General features: G+C 39.7%; 1 protein-coding gene across 1 annotated transcript; it reads right to left on the reverse strand.

The window, feature by feature from the left end:
- Nucleotides 1-1,205: 1,205 nt before the first annotated feature.
- On the reverse strand, nt 1,206-20,407 carry NOM1 (nucleolar protein with MIF4G domain 1). Its single transcript, XM_083376713.1, has 11 exons — nt 19,386-20,407; nt 16,097-16,221; nt 14,620-14,815; nt 12,428-12,751; nt 11,324-11,434; nt 10,851-11,012; nt 9,911-10,032; nt 7,604-7,736; nt 6,262-6,393; nt 4,475-4,584; nt 1,206-1,940 (listed from the first exon to the last, which is right to left on the reverse strand). The coding sequence occupies exons 1-11, from the start codon at nt 20,331-20,333 to the stop codon at nt 1,763-1,765; spliced, it is 2,541 nt and encodes an 846-aa protein (XP_083232839.1). The 5' UTR covers nt 20,334-20,407; the 3' UTR covers nt 1,206-1,762.
- Between the last annotated feature and the right edge of the window lie 664 nt (nt 20,408-21,071).

Below are 21,071 nucleotides of genomic sequence, written 5' to 3' on the forward strand. Positions count from 1 at the left end.
CCCCTCCTATAGCTGCTGGTTCAAGGAATATGCAGGAGACACTGCCTCTATATTTGGAGACGTCACAGCTATCCGTGGACTTGTCTTCTTGGAAGCCATGTATTCCTCTTCTGAAATCATCTAAACTAGCAATCATGGTGTTCTTCACTCAGGATATTTAAAAACCTATACAGACTCTACTGCTGTATTCTATTACAAATGATTAAGCAAAGAGGCAGTTATCTTGATACATACGTTTTATCTCTACTTATAAACAGTTGTGAGTTTTTACAAAACACAAGGCCACAGAACAATGATACTGAAGTAATAAGAACACTTTCCCAGTAGGGCAGCAATGAACAACTTTGCCAATATCTTCAGGGAAAAAAAATAACTAACCAAGAACCCTGTTAATACATACATGAGAGGCCACCAGTGTTCTAACTTTCCAATCTGGCCAACTCCCCTTAGAATTTCCTGATGTAACTGGCAGAAGGAATGCCTTGACATTGAGCTGCTGCCTAAGACAATTGTCAGATAAAATAAGCCTCAGAATTGCATCTTGAGGCTTAGGCAGGGCCTCAGATACATAAAATTTATCTTGGGGAGTTTAGGAATTGCAAAATCCGGTTACTATAACCCAATTTCAGGCACTTGAAGATGTATAGAGTTTAACTCCCAGAATGCTGCAGCCTGCAAGCTGGCTGGAAAATGTTGGGAGTTGAAGGACACTCATCTTCAGGTTGCCAAGATTGAGAAGCATTGTTATATAATCTTGTAATAAAAGTGGTATTGGTCTGCATGACTGGTTTTCTAGGTTGGTATAACCTGAAGAACTGGCAGTAATTTGAACGTGAATAAAAGAACAAAATTGGTGGCATTTTCCACCATTCGAGGACGCTTAACAATTCCCATGCTATTTTTGATACTGATCTCTTTGATTAAATGACCCAGGCTAAATTTAGATTACTGATGAGGCCGGAAGCTATTACTTTTCTACATTACTTCCAAAGAAAAAATTCTTTTTGGTTTAGGAGAATTGGCAAACAAATGGAACACCAGAAGCAATTAAATATTTTTTTTGCTAAGAAGTTGACATTTGAGTCAAAACAGGAAGGAAAGAAAAAGAATTGTAAAAAAAAAGACTGTGATGGAGAATGACATGAGCTGGGGAGGGAAGAATTACTAGTATAAATAAGTTATATTAGTAAGTTGAATCAGTAATATAAAAATTATGCATTACTTTTATTAAAGCATGATATTCTCATTTACTGTTTGTACAAGATACATCTTTAAATTACACAGAATGGTAATTTAGCAAAACTGGGGAATTTTAAGTTTCTGCATTACAAACAAGATAAAAAAGGCAAGATAAAAATTTACAAAAAGAATAAAATGGGATGAGACATATGAAATTAACTTGGCCATGTTTATTATTATGTATAAATGCCATTCAATGCTCTATGTGTACTCTAAAAGAGGTTCAGTAAGAAAATATCAAGGTATGTTTGAAATAAAATTTAATTTTTTGCTCAAAAACTCCCAATGTTCATTGGTGATTTTGTCTTGTATTTTAATAAAATCCCTGATTATTTAAAAAGCATTTATATGTGCATATATTGCTAAATATATGCATGTAAATCTGAATATAAAACCTTAATCAGTCCATGTTTTTGTGAAGTATCTATATAAAACAATGACATCTGTATAGCCTATGCCACCATATCCCCCAAATATTTTCTCTTTTTTTCCATAAGGGAATCTCTATAATATATTCTTGATATTATAATTTCAATTTTGATTCTTTTGCTTTCAGTGTTTTAGTTACTAGATCAATTTTCTCTTTTAGTAAAGCACCCTCTTTAACATCTGTGTGAGCTTGAATATTTTTCATCAAGAAATGGGTAAGAAAAAGTTTCAAGCCTTCATGTAGCATCCCCAGCTTAGGATTGTCAGCCAACCTAGAAAATAAGAAAACTGTGGTTTAAACAATTTGCATTTTCTTTTAGACAATAATATCACAGTGGCTACGGTACTGCGCTGGAAAGCAAGAGTTCAAGTCCTGCCTTAGCCATGAAAGCCAGCTGGGTGACTTTGGGCCAGTCACTCTCTCTCAGCCCAACCCACAGACTTGTTATTGTGAGAAAAGCAGGAGGAGGAAGATGTGTTGGACACGTTCACTGCCTTGAGTTATTTGTAAAAATAATAAAGGTGGGATACATATAAATAAAATATACAATAATAAAAAGCAATACAGGTAGTCCTCGATTTACAAATAGTTCAATTAGTGACTGGTCAAAGCTACAATGGCACTGGAAAAAGTGACTTGTGACTGTTTTTCACACTTATGACTGTTGTAACTTCCCTGAGGATATATGATCAAAATTCGGCCACTTGGCCACTGGCTCAGACGTATGACAGTGGCAGTGTCCCAGGGTCATGCGATCCCCTTTTGTGACCTTCTGACAGCAAAGACAATGGGGAAGCCAGATTCACTTAAATGTGTTACTAATTTAACAACTGCAGCAATTCACTTAACAACTGGAGCAAGAAAGGTCGTAAAAATGGGGCAAAATTCACTCGACAAAAGAAATTTTGGGCTCAATTGTGCTTGCAAATTGAAGACTAGCTGTATTAGATGAACAAGATTTATACAGGTAGTCCTTGATTTAAGACAACTGGGACCAGAATTTCCACTGCTAAGCAAGGGGGTTGTTAAGTGTTGTTGTTAGCTGCGAAATCGTGTCCGACCCATCGCGACCCTATGGAAAACATTCCTCCAGGCCTTCCTGTCCTCTACCATCTTCTGGAGTCCATTTAAGCTCACGCCTACTGCTTCAGTGACTCCATCCAGCCACTTCATTCTCTGTCGTCCCCTTCTTCTCTCGCCCTCAACCTTTCCCAGCATTAGGCTCTTCTCCAGTGAGTCCTTCCTTGTCATTAGGTGGCCAAAGTATTTGAGTTTTAGCTTCAGGATCTGGCCTTCTAAAGAGCAGTCAGGGTTGATTTCCTCTAGGACTGCCCGGTTTGATCACCTTGCAGTCCAAGGGACTCACAGGAGTCTTCTCCAGCACCAGAGTTCAAAGGCCTCAATTCTTTGGCGCTCAGCCTTTTTTATGGTCCAACTTTCACTGCCATACATTGCAACTGGGAAGGCCATAGCCTTCACTATACACACTTTTGTTGACAGGGTGATGTCTCTGCTTTTTAGTGTGCTGTCTAGATTTGCCATGGCTTTCTTCCCCAGGAGCAAGCGTCTTTTAATTTCTTGGCTACAGTCCTCATCTGCAGTGATCTTGGAGCCCAGGAAAATAAAATCTGTCACTACCTCCATTTCTTCCCCATCTATTTGCCAGGAATTGAGAGGGCCGGATGCCATGATCTTGGTTTTCTTAATGTTAAGTTTCAACCCAACTTTTGCACTCTCCTTCTTCACCTGCAACAAGAGGCTCTTTAGTTCTTCTTCACTTTCTGCCATTAGAGTGGTATCATCTGCATATCTCAGGTTGTTGTTATTTCTTCCAGCAATCTTAATTCCAACTTTTGATCCATCTACACCTGCCTTTCTCATGATGTGCTCTGCATATAAGTTAAATAGGCAGGGTGACAGTATACAGCCTTGCCAGACTCCTTTCTCAATTTTGAACCAATCAGTGGTTCCGTGTCCAGTTCTCACCGTTGCTTCTTGACCCGCATATAGGTTTCTCAAGAGACAAATAAGATGGCCTGGTACACCCATCTCTTTAAGAACTTGCCACAGTTTGTTATGATCCACACAATCAAAGGCTTTAGCATAGTCAATGAAGCAGAAGTAGATGTTTTTCTGGAACTCCCTAGCTTTCTCCATGATCCAGTGTATCTTGGCAATTTGATCTCTAGTTCCTCTGCCTCTTCGAAATCCTGCCTGTACTTCTGGTAGTTCTCGATCCACATACTGCTGGAGTCTAGCTAAGCAAAGGGGTTGTTAAGTGACCTGTGCCCAATTTTACTTTTTGTGCCACAATTGTTAAGTGAATCTTCCTCAGTCCTGAAGCCAATCCAGCTTCCCACCTTTGATTCTGTTAGTTGAAAGCCTGCTGGGAAGGCTGCAAATGGCAAAATCACGTGACCCTGGGATGCTTCAAGCATCATAAATACATGCTGGTTGCTAAGCACCTGAATTCGGATCAAGTGTTTATGGGGATGCCGTAGTGGTTTTAAATGTGAAGACCGGTCATAAAGCTACCCCCCCCCAGTGCCAGTGTAGCTTTGCACAGTTGCTCAGCAAAAAAGTGTGTAAGTTGAAGGCTATCCGTGTCACTATTTTACGGCTTGGAGGATTAAGCTACTAAATGTTTCCATGGGCTCAATGGAAGAACTGAGATGCTTTGAACTCTTGACACAAGGCGCAGCCAGATCTATTAATTAATTTAAAAGCTAACTAACAAACAAATTCCTGTTTCTAATTATAAAAATGGCTAGAGAATTCCTACTGGGTATACTTGGAAAGACTTACTTTTCAAATATATGATTGAGATCTTCTTGTTCCGTTTTTAGGAATAATGCAGATAACACCTGGCGCAGAAAGTGAAGTTTTGGCTTATCTAAGTCACTGAATTCAATCACCTAATTGAACAGAAAGGGAAGATCCGATCAAAGCAAATCCTCTCATTAGGTCTGTCTGTTTTTCAGAAATGATCTGGATGATGGCTTTGCATGAAGACAAGGCCTCTCTGCTAGTTACTAGATCATCAAGATTCTTCCCAGGCTCAGCAGAGAAGGTGCTGTGCTTGCATGAGGTCCGAAGCACTCCTTTAAAATCATTTTCAAACTGTGCACAATCCCACTGTCAATTTATCAAATTGTTTTCAAAATACTATCACTTAGTGTGATATACTGTACATCTGATGTACATTAATGAAAAAGAAAAGTCAGCAGTATTTCCCTAAGCTGGCTTCAATTGCTTGAACTTATCGCAAGAGTTTAATGTGTAATCATAACTCCATCATAAAAAAACTGACTCACACATAACTTCCAAGAATGTGATAGAATTTTCATTAACTAATGAACAGCCGTTTACGTAAAGCTTAAAGTTATTACAATCCATTAGTCAGAGCAGGCAGTCCTTGACTTACAACCACAATTGGGACCGAAATCTCGGTTGTTGAGAGCAGCAGTCTTTAAGGGAGATGTCATCTGACTGGCTTTGCTCGTCGACCACAATCCTGATACTCCCGACTGCAGTTCTTAAAATGGTCTCACAATTTTATTTATTTACAAAATTTATAGACAACCCATTTTATCTCAAGGTAATTCTGGGTGGCTTTCAATCCACAAAAAACAAAAACTAAACAAACTAAAAGCATAAATAAGTTAATATCGAATCTAAACACTACGACTCAATCTCAGCACGACGACAGGAGCAGGATGGGGAGGGAGATGGGATCTGTTGTTAATCGATCAACCAGTTCTACTGTAATAACAACAGAGTTGGAAGGGACCTTGGAGGTCTTCTAGTCCAACCCCCTGCTCAGGCAGGAAACCCTATACCACTTCAGACAAGTGGCTGTCCAGTCTCTACTTAAAAATCTCCAGTGTTGGAGGAGCATCCACCGCTTCTGGAGGCGGGTTGTGATGCTCCTCCACTGGAGCACCAAACTCACGGGCAGGAACAGCGCTTTAGGCTCTTGCAGGTGGTCACCTCTTGCGTTAGTTACTGCCAGCTGGAATAACCAGGTTGTTAATGGAGAGACTCCTACGTAAGGAGCAGGAGGGTGCTCTGTGGAGTGGGGGAGACCCTAGGAGGCCTGGCACAAGCCCCACATGTCTCTCTGCTCAGGGGCTGAAAATCTTTCCTGGCAAAATCCAAGCAGGACTTGCCTGTGGCATGCACCAAGGGCCTCGCCCAGGGACTAGGGCACCCGGCACTCCTTATCTTACCACTACCTCTCTGCTCTGGTACTGAAAATCCTTTTTTTTTGAAATGCAGGTATGCTAATCATTTACATGCGTGATTGTGTAGAAGTGAGGGAATTTGCTAGGATAAGTTTGAAATGGAATCTGGAATAGTGCTTTACAGGCCACAGAGCTCCCTTGCTGAGTCTGTCATCAAGCGACTGGTCACAAATTAAGGACTACAATGCAAAATGAAAACTAGCACAAAAAGAGTACATGCTGATATTTTTCCTTGGGATTTTACGAGTGATATATTCTGCCTTGACAGGAGGAATTACAGACAAAACCACGCCTGCACTATGCATGAGCCTAAGAGCTGTAAACATTTCTAAAAATAATTTTATTTACCTTGAAGACGGTGAGAGAGAGTGATTTAGTCTTTAGCAGGTGAGTCACAAGATGAACTAAGTTGGAGAAAGCAGCAGCTGACAGGCTTCCTAAGTTTCTGATTTTGTCCCAAATACTGAATTGGAATGTGATCTAATTCACAAAATAAAAGCGGAAAGCATTATAACAACGGTATTTTACCACGTCCCCAAAGAGCACATCTAGAAGGATGTGTTGGGACTGGAAGACCAAGGGCCCTCCCAACTCTGTTATCCTCTTATCTTTTATTTTGCAGTTGATATGCTAAAAGTCGCTGAAGATTGACAGCCGCTGAAAACAATCTTTCGTGAGGAGGGTGAAGTCCTTCCAGCCACTATGCGGCCAATTAGTGGCCACTGCTTCTGCGTGCAAATCAAGGTGCTGATGATCACAGATAAAACCCTTCGTGCACAGGGCCTGGATAGGACTACCTCTCCCCCAATTCTTCATGCCTATGCAATAATATCTTACAGGTTTTGTGTGCTTCAAGTCCCATCATGGGACTCAGCAAGCATGCCTTCTTTCTTCCTTGCCTGCCCCACGAAACAGTATCCCTCCTGAGGCTTCTATAGCCCTGATCCTGTTAGCTTTCAGGAGCTCAAGACCTCAGCTGCCTCTGATTTAGATTTATGTGTAGTCCTGTCAGGCGCTAGCAATGGTGTAATACTGTAGATCTAATTTGGTCCTCCAAACAGGGGTTTTTAGATGTTTTAAAGATGGTGTCAATTATCTGCAGGCTACCTAGAATCACCAATTAAGTCTCTAGCTCTAAAAACCAAATAAATAAAACAAACGAATCACAGTACAGGAGAGATCTCCTCATTTCCAAGCACTTGCCAGAACCACCTACTAAAACAGGAGACAGCTATTTCTTTTAGAATAGAAAGGATTCAACACCATCAAGGGGAATAAATTGGCTTTGTTGCTCTCCCTAGTCTCAAATTATACTCTTATTTTTCAGAAGGCTGAAACAGAGGTGAGAACATAAACTGCCTTTCCTTCCTTTATAATATATTTAGGAATGCGAAAAGAGAGTTGAGATTTGGGGTAAAGGGAAAACAGCACCCTTCTGAAATTAGTCTGAAACCTCCAACTCTAGAAATGCTGAGCTCTTCTGCACACAAAATATTGCACAGTTCAGCTCTGTAGCTTTTTCACATCAGGGTTTCTTTTTGGATGCGGGGGGGGGGGAGAATTACAGACACCTAGAAGCATTTAATGCTTTTTTTGCTTCCAGAAATTCATGACCTAAAATAAATATTCTATTCTCAGAATGTCAGGTACTGTATTAACTGGGTAAAAATAAAACAAGCTTTTCACTCACCTGAAATCGCCTTTCATATTCACAGAACTTGGCAGATAAATATGCGTAGAAGGGATTGTAAGTCTTCTCTTGCAGGCAACAATCTATGAGGATATGGACTATCTCTCTCTCCTGTTGATCTTTAAGCTTAAGCCTAATGCATAAATTGTCATAATGTAAATCCTGTTTTCTGAACTTATATAGAAACATTTTTAAAATAAGTTTTGCCAGCCTAAGAACTATTATAATTAGTCCCTTCTACAACAGAAGTATAAAAAGGTAAAGGTAAAGGTTCCCCCGCACATGCGTGCTAGTCGTTTCCAACTCTAGGGGCCGGTGCTCATCTCCGTTTCAAAGCCGAAGAGCCAGCGCTCATCCGAGGATGTCTCCGTGGTCATGTGGCCGGCATGACTAGACGCCAAAGGCGCACGGAACGCTGTTACCTTCCCACCGTAGTGGTCCCTATTTTTCTACTTGCATTTTTACGTGCTTTCGAACTGTTATTATAATTAGTCCCTTCTACAACAGAAGTATAGTGTTGATCAAACTTGGCAACTTTTTGTAGCCCAGAATTCTTCAATTAATATATAGAGAATTCTGGGAAGTGAAATCCATACATTTTAAAGTTGAAGTCCACACACCTTAAAGTTGCCTAGTTTGAAAAAAACCCAACTTATCTATATTTCAATTTTTTTCTTCTCCATCTGGGTAATTTTTGATATGTTGGATTTCATCTTCCACCAGGAATTCCTCTAATTGAGAAAGATTTTTGTATATATGCTTAAAAAAATGCATTTCTGAAGGTTGGCTAGAAGTGGGTACAAAGTTCATAATAATTGAAGAAAGAATGCAAGGGTTATAGGAAAGAGTCTAGTTTGCATGTACATTTAAATACTCTGGCAATCAAAAGAACTGAAGAAAAAGCTCCCTTTAATTTCCAGATTAATAATAATCACCCTGACACAGAAAAAAAAGTTACTAGTGTCAGTTATCAAAGAGACTATCTTCCAACTTTTTCTAATTCCTAATTGAGGGTGTTGGGAATCTCAATCCAACTAATTATATAAATATAATCAGCATTAATGAGACTTCACTGGCTGTCTCAGCAGAAAGTCTGGCAAGAGTGAATCATATTTCTTCTCATAGAGCTGGATCACAAAAGAAAATCAGGAACAATTGGCAGAAAAAAAGTCTTAACTTGGGCAATACCTGTTCTGTCCAAAGAAGCCTGATTTAGCCTTCCTGTCAAAGGCTTGGCAGTACTAAAATAATTTAAAATGAAAAACTCTTTAATACTACAATGCAAGAGTGTAAAATGCACAATTACTTGCATCATTTTATTTTTTACTCTAGTTTGAGATGAACTGCCTGACCCTTTTCTTAGGACGTAAGTGCTCTACTTTGCACCAAGCTATGTTTCAGTTAGATCAACTAAGTAAACTTTGCAATTTAGAATAAATAATGCCATAGAAAATTCCCTGGGAGAGTATCAGCCAAAAAAAAAAAGAAAAAGAAAAGTGCAATTAACTTCTAAAGATGCTGAACTAGGTGTATAATCATGTCAAAAATCTCAATTCTCAATATATAAATACTGTATATATGCTATTAGGAGAAACTTCCTGACAGTTAGAACAATTAACCAGTGGAACAACCTGCCTCCAGAGGTGGTGAATGCTCCAACACTGGAGGTTTTTAAGAAGAGACTGGACAGCCATTTGCCTGAAATGGTATAGGGTTTCCTGCCTGAGCAGGGGGTTGGACTAGATGACCTCCAAGGTCCCTTCCAACTTTATTATTATTATTATTATTATTATTATTATTATTATTATTATTATTATTATTATTATTATTATTAATTATTATTATTAATAGTATTTTGTGTCTTTTACTGCTAAACAAAATATTACCAAAGCTATTTGGTCAGTGGCTTAATTTATCTGAAGCTGAAGACTCAATTTCTTTATTCAGCAGAAACTTCACAGTTCTTCCACAATAGCACATTTAACAATGCTTTGCCTCTTAATCTATGGATCCCTAGATATATTTATGTATATAAGCAAGTCCTCACATACGTAGTACATAAATATCAACACTGGCCTAGCTGATCCACAGACAGACGATGTAGCTTAGCTGTTCTTAGGAAAAAACTTCAAGATTTCAGTATTGCCTAAGCCTATTGTTAGCAATATTGCTCCTTGTCTCCTATTCTGTTTCTTTGTCTTAAGCAGAAGAAATCCTGCTTTGTCTATTTTTTGCAGCCATTATGGGGGTAGATTTTGTTTGCATTCCTGAAAATATCTTCATCTGCCCTAATGAATACAGACTTACTTCAAAAGTTTTTCAAAGGCATCCCAAAAGTCTTCACTTGTCATCAAGATGCAAAATATATTTCTCCTGATATCAGTATTCATTCTCTGCTTACGAGCGAGTTTCAGAATCTTTGAGCTTACCTGAAGGGTTAAGAATGAAATATTATGTAAATTATTAATGCCTTCGATGCTTTAGGTAAATAAAGAGCAAAGCAAAATTAACAGAGTCTGATGTGGTATTACTTCTCCCAAGCTATGTATTATATAGCAAAGTAGGTCTAGATAGGAGCTTTTGAAAAACAGCTCCAGGTATTGCAAGATGTTTTTCTGGGAATGAAATATTCTTCAGAATTCCAGAACATACTAATTTTTCTCCAGCCCATGTTGATGTAGTCATTCTGGGGGTGTAATAGAATGTAGGTTTTGCATATCTGTAACGAACACAAAAACTGCATTCATGTGTCATCTTAAATCTTAATGTGATTTACCTGGTTGTCTTTCAGTTAATGTTTGTCAACAAATCATGGCTAAGGCTTCTCTAGTATGCTGGTAATGGTGTTTCTAGCCAGATTGATTGATTGTTTGATGTAGAAAATTTATATGACTGTAACTCATAGTAACTCCAGGCATTTTTCCGAAATATAACTATTGCAGATTATTGCTGACCATTCTGTGGGCAGTGAATAAGTACAGTTGCTTGCTGTTTAGCATTTGGATTTGGAAGGAAAGCAAAGAGGTAGATTTTTTTTTAAAAAAAGAAAAAGTTGGGCATTAAAAATAGGAAGATCCTGCTCATTCTTCCAACAATGTAATGCAATATTTTGTACTTCAGTTACCACTGAACACGATTTGGAACAAATCAATTTCCAAGGAACTTTACCACCATCATATTCATTCATGTTAATATATTGAGAAACTATTTAAACCTTACTGTTAGAAAAATATTAGGGCACCATTACCTTTCCCACAGGCAATATTTGTTCAGTTTTGTTGCTGTCAATCATTGGAGCGCCACTCCAAGAGGACCCAACAATCCACCAGCGCCCAACCTGATCAGCTGTGAGGAGAGATTCCAGTGATACACGAAGCTGAGATTCTTTTCCGGAATTACTATTGTGTGTCTGAAGGGGAAAAAAAGTGTTCACACCAACCCTTTTCTTTTTTAAAGAAGATATTTCTATTGAAAGACTGGTCAGTATGATTACTGTTCATCTTTCCTATATTCAAATATAACCAAAAATCCAAGAGTATGTTTTATTTGACACAGGGCTGTTTTTAAATAAGTAACAAATCTATCAGTCAATTTTTCTCCTGCAAACCTATTTTGCTACAGTTTTATATTAATAGGTTCAAAATCTACATAATATTAAAAAAAATTATTATTAAGAGAATACAGATTTTTGAAAAGGAACAAATATTTTCTCTACTTTACCAGTGTTCTCAGCAGTTTTCGTAATTTTTCAACTGGTTCTGGGTCATAACCAGGAATTTTCCTCATGTCATTATTTTTTAGTGCCAACATAATCTCCAACATAAAGCAAACCTTTGAAAAATATAACAGGCCTGCATTATTATTCCAAATAATATTCCAACAGAGATATGAAAAAGAGACTGCAGCTAAGCCACTATTTTATACCGAACTCCATAACTCATATTAAATCTTTCCCAACAAAATAAAACATTTCACTTTCTTCTCCAGTCATTATTATTTTAATAATTTTAAAAAGTACTGATTAGTAGGGGGATGTTCAAATCTGTCAAAAATATAGCACCCCTGAGCTGAGCTCAGTTCCTGATGACTGCATGGAAGTTATATTTTACAGTGTTTGGATGGATGTTTTTATTACTCATAACATGTCTAAGCTTAGCCTTGCTTTTATACAGTATAATCACTAAGAATTATTACTTTTAAGTAAGTTTTCGATGCAGTCTTCAACTAAATGAATACTAACAACACTGATCCAGCTTAACAAATCTGTTGGGGAAAGACCTGAAATAATGAAAATCTTAACTTTGAAAAGCTAGGTATTTATAATGAGATGTTTATGATATTTTACACTTCCACTCATCTCATATAAATAAGGTCATCCATGTATCATCATTTGTACTACTAAAAAGAGAAATATGATCTTTTTGATTTTTGTCTACTCTCTTGACAAATTTTTTTTGTCTACTCTCTTGAAGAACACTTCATCTTGCTACTGGTCTCCCAACACACTTTGATGACAAAGAGATAGGTTTAATGTTTAATCAAAGATAGGAAATAAACCCCTTCATATGAGGGTTACTAGTAAGTACAAACTGCATTCTTCCAACATAAATGCATTTAAGCTCCTGCCAAATTCTCCTCCTAATAAGAATGCTTTAAAACAGCATTTCTTAACCTTGGCAACTTTAAAATATGTGGATGCAACTTCTAGAACTCCCACCCAGCAAGTTGGCGGGGAATTCTGGGAGTCGAAGTCTACATAACTTAAAGCTGCTAAGGCTGAGAAATACGGCTCTAAAAACTATTTTTTAAAACATGCATTCATACCCTTGACTGGTCCTGGAACTGCTTTTCCATTGCATTTGCTTTTCTCTGTGCCTCAGTGATAAGTTCCTTTAGTGCGAGGGCATCATCCTTCCTCAAGGAAAAACCCACGTTCTTCAGCAGAAGCAGGATCAGTTCAATATCCTTTCCAGAAAAAGTGCTAACAAGCTTCTTTAAGATGTCAAAGATCAGCAGTGAATGCACTACATAAAAATTATACAAATTAGCAATTAAAGTCAGCAAGTTCTCGCATTCTTTCCCTTCGGCTTTGCTTTTGTAGACATCATCAAATTTCCTCATCACGGTTTCCAAAAAATTAGCACCGACCTGGAATAGATTTACATACATGGAAATACAAAAACACACACACACACACACAAAAAACGGATAAGCATTGACCGGTTTAAGTATTTATTTCCAAAAGAAAACCTAACCATATACATATCTAGTATTGGGAGCCTAAATCACTAACTAGCTAAACAGAAAATGGCATTAGCATCAGCTTTGTAAAATGTATTAAAATTATAGTGCTAATTAGCAATATATATATATTAATAAAGGAAAATATTTGTAGCTCAGGGTTGAAATGAAGGGGTCCTTGGTACTCTCTGAACTTGGTTGTTTCATTACTCAAATTAGGTAACATCATCAGAGCAGCAATCTACTTGATTCAAATTTGTAGGATTTCCATAGATATGCTATTAAGCATTGTGTGATACTATCATTGCACATTTAAGCCTATGTTTTTTAACTTGAAATGCCTCACAGGAAAACATTGATGAGCTCAGGAAAGTAGGTGCAGCACAATCCTTTTTACCACAAATGTAGTTTTTTTAAAAAAAATAAGATTAAGAGAGGTAAGAGTACACACACACACACACACACACACACACACACACACACACAAACTCTTTGAGAATCACTTCTGAGCCCAACACTAGACTGAGGCATTCTTATAGAAAGAAAAGAGGCAGGTCATTTTTAAAAAATCAAGCCACAAATATGGAAATCTGCTATAATTATGGTCACTAAATGAGAACTATCTCTATTTAATAGAATTTTATTCTTATTTGCCTCTCCACTTGTCTTTAAAATAATCCTGTGAAGTAAACGGATTGCAGGATCCCCACTCAACATTTTCAGCTTTGTAACTTATCAGTTCTGTCAGCAGCAATATGGTTTACTGTATTATTCCTGTAAGTTTCCGTAAGAGTGCTTCACATTTGACACTTAAGGTAAAAGGTGGTTAAATTTACAAAACAAGAGAAATATATAAAATTAACCTTTCTTCTCTTACCATATTATCTTCCACTGAGGCAATTAAAAATTTAATCAAATGGTGGAATATCATTTTGTTAGGTCTAGCTTCTTTCCAAGCATCTTTAATATTGGAAATAGAATAGAATAGAATAGAATGTGGGAGGGACCTCGGAGTATAATCTCAGAAATCAGTGTCAAAGCAGTTTTAAGAAGTAAATTATTGTTAAAATAATTTAATCAAGGTTAGGGCTAGGAATTACAGAAATGGGAAAAAGTGACTTTTCTATCAATATGAAAATCTTCCTCTTTTCATCTTAACATTTGATGCTTAAATAACTATTCCTTGTAATCATTTTTTTCTTGTATATTCTGCCATTCTACTAAGCAATATTCAAATCAGTCATATTTCAAAGAGACCTTAATGGTACTAGGTACAAGATATTGTGAAATCACCAGAACATAATTAGTGCCTAATAATGGGTTTTATAGGTAGTCCTCCACTTACAACCATTCGTTTAGAGTCTGTTCAAAGTTACAATGGCACTGAAATAAGGGACTTGTGACCATTTTTTACACTTACAAATGTAGCAGCATCCCCATGGTCACATGATTAAAATTCAGATGCTTGGCAACTGAACCATATTTATGACTGTTGCACTGTCCTGGGATCATGTGATCACTTTTTGTGACTTTTTGATAAGCAAAGTCAATGGAGAAGCCAGATTCACTTAACAACCCGTTGCTAACTTAACAACTGCAGTGATTCATTAACAACTATGGCAAGAAAAGTTGTAAAATGGAGCAAAACTCGCTTAAAATTTGTCTTGCTTAGTAATGTAAATTTTGGGCTCCGTTACGGTAGTAAGTCAAGGAGTTACCTGTACTACATTCCCAATTTGTGTATAGCAAATTAAAGAACTGTGAAGAAAAGTTACCTCGATTCCCACAGTCTGATGAAGAACACCAACCAAGAGAACATGCTCCAACAGGAGCCTGGAAGGCACGGCTGATTCCATAACACAAGCAGAGATAAGAATATCTGTTAACGTTTCGTTCATATCTTTTCTGCTGTTCGTCATATACAGTTCTTCCAACTGCCCACTGATGGAGGCTAGGTTTGGTTCACTCAACCTAGTGGGAGTAAAAGAGTAAAATTAAGGTCTATACTTTCATGTTACCATTAGCCAGTCCTATTACACACTTCCATTCCAAATACATGCCCATGGGTGTTTAAAGCATCTTATCTTCATGTATTTTTTGATTTTCCTTATTTTAATGTGTAAATATGCATTCCATCTAAATCTGGTCTGAGACATTTTTTGTGTGTTTACGTTTAGTCCAAAAATGAAAGAAAATCTCCTTGATATTCATTACTTCCTGTTGCATGGCATATTTCCGTATCTAGCCTAATACAGGCTTTTTAGTGCACATTGTTTACAAATATATGATATTCTGTGTGAAATGTTTACCGTAAAAATGAAACAGGTAGTGCTCAGATTACAATCATTCATTTAATGATGGTGCTGAAAAAAAAAAATCCGGTTCTCACACTTGGAATAGTCACAACTCCACTGTGGTCATGTGATCCCAATTATGGCCCTTGGCAACTGGCTCAATTTATAACTAGTTATAATGTCCTACGGTCATGTAATTTGTTGCAATTTGCAACTGGTTTTTTTTTGCCAGTTGTTAAGTGAATCTGGTTTTCACCATTGACTTTGCTTGTCAGAAAATTGCAAAAGATGATCACGACCCAGGACACTGCAACCATCATAAATCTGAGTCAGTTGCCAAGCATCTGAATTTTGATCATGTGACCACAGGGATGCTGCAACCGTCATAAGTATGAAATGTGGTCATTAAGTCCTTTTTTGGTGCCATTGTAATTTCAAATGATCACTAAACAAACTGTTGTAAGTCAACAATACTTGTACCTGTACTTGAAGGATTAAGACAAATAGATCTATATTCATAAAAAAGCAGTGTAGATGATCAAGAGGTTTGAAACCAAGTCTTATCAAGAAAGATTAAAATACCTGAGAAAGTTTTGCTTGTAGAAAGAAAACAGAAGGACAGGCTGCCACTTCCCAACTCATATAGAGATTAATTTTAAAGGGAGGTTCTGGTTGAAGATTAGGGGAAAAATATTCTACCTGTAAGAGCAACTTGAAAGAGAAGCAATTAACTAGAAAGGTGGGGAGCTGGATGTATTAAAGCAGTTGTATTTATTGGGATTTATTTTGGGTTTTTGTCCTGACTAGGAAATTGGACTCTATAGGCCCTTCCAACTCTATGATTCTAAGCCAGTTCTGATGAGTGAAAACAGGGGTGAAAACAAATCAGACTTGTGCAAATGAGGTGAGGTCTCCATGCTTTCACGGAGTATGGAAATTAGCACAATTTCAGTATTACCTATTAATCAGACCTTTCACTGTTTTCTTTAGTCTTTCTAATTCTTCTTTCTTTTTGGAATCTATTGTCTCTTTGGGAATTCGCATCTGAGGAGGAACGTACTTTGCAGCGTCTTGGTTAGAATTCTATATAAAAAAGGTAAAGTTGTTTTATTAAACAAATTAATGATTAGCAATGAAAATGCATCTACCTTTTGTATATTAACAGCAATGAGAATGTTAGTGCACAAACCTTTTAGATAATCACTGTTATGCAACAAGAGGATGAAATTGACCAGTTCTATGAAGCCCTACAGCACCTTATACAACTAATACCAAAAAATGATGCCCTTATCATCATGGGGGATTGAAAGACTAAAGTAGGAAGCCAAAAGATAACCAGAATAACAGGCAAGTTTGGCCTTGGAGTACAAAATGAAGCAGGGCACAGACTGATAGAATTTTGTCAAGAGAATACGATGGTGATAGCAAACACTCTTTTCCAACAACCCAAGAGACGGCTGTACACATGGACATCACCAAACGGTCAACACAGAAATCAGATTGACTATGTGCTCTGCAGCCAAAGATGGAGAAGCTCTATACAGTCAGTAAAAACAAGACCAGGAGCTGACTGTGGCTCAGACCATGAGCTTCTCGTTGCAAAGTTTAGGCTTAAACTGAAGAAAGTAGGGAAAAGCACTAGGCCACTCAGGTATGAACTAAATTGTATCCCTGTTGAATATACAGTATAGGTGACAAACAGATTTAAGGAATTAGATCTGATAGACAGAGTGCCTGAGGAACTATGGACAGAGGTTCGCAACATTGTACAAGAGGTAGCAACTAAAACCATCCCAAAGAAAAAGAAATGCAAGAAAGCAAAATGGCTGTCTGAGGAAGCTTTGCAAATAGCTGAGGAAAGGAGGGAAGTGAAAGGCAAAGGAGAAAAAGAAAGATACGCCCAATTGAATGCAGAATTCCAGAGAATAGCTAGAAGAGATAAGAATGCCTTCTTAAATGAACAGTGCAAAGAAATAGAAGAAAACAACAGAATAGGGAGGACCAGAGATCTTTTCAAGAAAATAGGTGAGATGAAGGGAACGTTTCATGCAAAGATGGGCATGATAAAGGACCAAAAAAGCAGGGACCTAACAGACGCAGAGGAGATTAAGAAGAGGTGGCAAAATTACACAGAACTATACAAGAACGAGCTTAACATCCCTGATAACCACGATGAGGTGGTCACTGACCTCGAGCCAGACATCTTAGAATGTGAAGTGAAGTGGGCCTTAGGAAAGCTGAGCAACAACAAAGCTAGTGGAGGTGACAGTATTCCAGCTGAGCTATTCAAAATCTTAAAAGACAATGCAGTAAAAGTGCTACACTCAATTTGCCAGGAAATGTGGAAAACTCAACAGTGGCCACAGGATTGGAAAAGGTCAGTTTACATTCCAATTCCAAAGAAAGGCAGTGCCAAAGAATGTTCAAACTATCGCACCATTGCACTCACTTCACATGCTAGTAAAGTTATGCTTGAAATCCTACAAGCTAGACTCCAGCAGTATGTGGATCGAGAACTACCCGAAGTACAGACAGGATTTCAAAGAGGCAGAGGAACTAGAGATAAAATTGCCAACATACGCTGGATCATGGAGAAAGCTAGGGAGTTCCAGAAAAACATCTACTTCTGCTTCATTGACTATGCTAAAGCCTTTGTGTGGATCACAACAAACTGTGGCAAGTTCTTAAAGAGATGGGAGTACCAGACCATCTTATTTGTCTCTTGAGAAACCTATATGTGGGTCAAGAAGCAACGGTGAGAACTGGACACGGAACCACTGATTGGTTCAAAATTGGGAAAGTAGTCCGGCAAGGCTGTATACTGTCGCCCTGCCTATTTAATTTATATGCAGAGCACATCATGAGAAAGGCACGGCTAGATGAATCAAAAGTTGGAATTAAGATTGCCAGGAGAAATATCAACAACCTAAGGTATGCAGATGATACCACTGTAATGGCAGAAAGTGAAGAGGAACTAAAGAGCCTCTTGTTGCGGGGGAAGAAGGAGAGTGCAAAAGTTGGGTTGAAACTTAACATAAAGAAAACCAAGATCATGGCATCCGACCCTCTCAATTCCTGGCAAATAGATGGGGAAGAAATGGAGGTAGAGACAGATTTTATTTTCCTGGGCTCAAAGATCACTGCAGAAAGGGAGTGTAGCCAAGAAATTAAAAGATGCTTGCTCCTGGGGAGGAAAGCCACGGCAAATCTAGACAGCAGACTAAAAGGCAGAGACATCACCCTGCCAACAAAAGTGTATATAGTCAAGGCTACGTCTTCCCAGTTGCAATGTATGGCTGTGAAATTTGGACTATAAAAAAGGCTGAGCGCCAAAGAATTGAGGCCTTTGAACTATGATGCTGGAGAAGATTCCTGCGAGCCCCTTGGACTGCAAGGCGATCAAATCAGTCAGTCCTAGAGGAAATCAACCCTGACTGCTCTTTAGAAGGCCAGATCCTGAAGTTGAAACTCAAAATGCTTTGGCCACCTAATGAGGACTCACTGAAGAAGAGCCTAATGCTGGGAAAGGTTGAGGGCAAGAGAAGAAAGGGACGACAGAGAATGAGGTGGCTGGATGGAGTCAGTGAAGCAGTAGGTGTGAGTTTAAGTGGACTCCAGAAGCTGGTAGAGGACAGGAAGGCCTGGAGGAATGTTGTCCATGGGGTCGCGATGGGTCAGACATGACTTTGCAACTAACAACAACATGCAATAACAACACTCCTGAACCTTGAACTAACAAAGGCAGTGATGAGAAATGTACACCTCACAACGTGTGTTCCTAAAAGATAGTTCAGCCACTGACTCAAATTGGGCTCATCCATTTTACTCAAGTTGATTACTTTATTATTGATTCCACCTTTTAAAAAATATATACTTCAAGGCACAGTGGTGGGATTCAGCAGGTTCGCACCAGTTCGGCAGAACTGGTCGTTAATTTTTTGTTGCTCAGGCCCAAAATGGACTTCTGGAAGCAGCATCCACAAAGAGAACTGGTTGTTCACATATTTGAATCCCACCACTGTCAAGGCAGAAAAAAGACCTAATACTCCCATCTCATATTCTTTCTCACAACAACATCTCTGTAAGGTAAGTTGGGCTGAGTGTGTGTCTGATCCAAAGCTGCTTTCATGCCTCAGGGAGGATTAGAACTCCCAGCCACAAAATCACTGCACTAAGCTGGTTCTCTACTTTGCCATTTGTGGGGGGGGGGGGGGCAGGAGCCTTCAACAGCCATTATACCACTTCACCTCAGGCCTCCATGCTTGGCAGTTCTGTTTTTCAGGCTTGGCAATATTAATATCTGTGGATTTCAACTCCCGGAATCCCGCAGCCTGGCCGGCAGCCTCTCGGCTGGCCTTCCCTTCTTCGCTTTCGCTTTCACTTCCTTCCTCCGGGCTGGATTCTCCGGAGCTTCCCATTTCATCCTCGCCGTCCTCTCCGGGGCTCAGCCGTTCTTCTTCTTCGGTCTCACTTCCTTCTCCCTCTTCCACTTCGCCATTCTCGTAGAGGTCCGAGAAAGCGGCTTCGGACTTCAGCGCTTCCAGCACGTAGTCCAGCCCGTCCCGGGCGAAGCTTTGCGGCAAGGATGCTGCCTCCTCCTTCGCCGCCGCCTCCCCCCACTCCTGGCCGAGCCTTCGCCGCTTCTTGCTACGCTTGTGGAGCCCCAGTTGCCGCTCCAGACGACGGATCTCCCGCTCCTCCGCCTCGTTGGCTGCCAGCAGGGCTCTTTTGCGAGCCTCGGCCGTAGCGGAGGGAGCTCTCCGGGGTTGTTTGGCCGGCGGTTGGGCCTTCGCCGGCGGCTCCTTCTTTTTCACTTTTTCTTTTCGTTCTTCTCCCACCGGCGGCGGCAGCGGAGTCCTCTTTTTAGCGGGGCCTGCCCGTGAGGGGAGCGGGCACTTGGCTTCCCCGCCTCCGATCAAGAGCCGCCGCCGCCGCCCGCGCTTCAACTTGCGCTTCTCTCTCCTCATTTCTCGTCGATTCCTGTGGCCGTCGCAGGCCGGCTGCTGAAGGGACCCCGGGGCACCATGGCCATCGGGCCCTACCGCAGCCTCCACGAATTCCCTCACCGCCAGCCCGAGTTTGTGGAGCTTCCCGATCGGAAGCTGCTTCTTCTGCGGAGGCCGCCTTCCTCCGCCTTTCCTCCTGGCGGCTTGGCTGCCCTCAGCCGCCGAAGAGGAACGGGCCTTCCGCTTCATGGCCCAGGCCGCGATCGCCTCCGTTACTCGTCACACGTCGCGGCTCATGGGCGCTGCCATCTTGGAAGTCCCCAGGCGAGAGGCGGGGTTTGGGTCGCGTGAAAGAAGGGGCGGGGATAGCGCTCCCTGTTGGAACCCTGAAACGTTTGATCTGATGCCCTCCATTTTGCGCCTTCTCAGGGAAGGCTGGGAAATGTAGTTTAAAAGGTTCCAAGGGGATTGGACTGGACAGGTTCACAACGTATACTTTGCTCATGGCATCCTTGTGAACCTTATGTATCTTTGTGATTCCCTCCCTCCATTAGATAGAAAAAAAGGCTCTTTACCACCTGCTCTATTTATGTATCTAAAATAACGTTTCTCAGCCTTGGGGATTTTAAGATGTGTGAACTTTACCACCAAAACTATATTGTATAAAGATTATGGAGCTGAAGTCCATATAGCTTAAAAGTCTCCAAAGTTGAGAAACACTGGTCAACTACTGCATAAAAACTAGAAAAGGGTTATGTCCTTCCCTTGGGGTGTGCATATGATCCTCTTAAGTCGAGAACCCCTGGATTACACTAATTTAGGCAGAAGCTCCCAACAATCCTTAGGAAGTGACTAGAAGTTTAGCCATGCAGGCTGCTAATCAGCCAAGCCTGTGAGCCATGCAGGGTTCCTATAATATAAAAATTCAGACATCAATGGAAAGCTTACCTTTTTATCAGCATTTAGTAAGATTCTAAAACTAATGTG

This window comes from Vipera ursinii, assembly GCF_947247035.1.
Source record: "Vipera ursinii genome assembly, chromosome: Z".
Lineage (NCBI taxonomy): Eukaryota > Metazoa > Chordata > Lepidosauria > Squamata > Viperidae > Vipera > Vipera ursinii.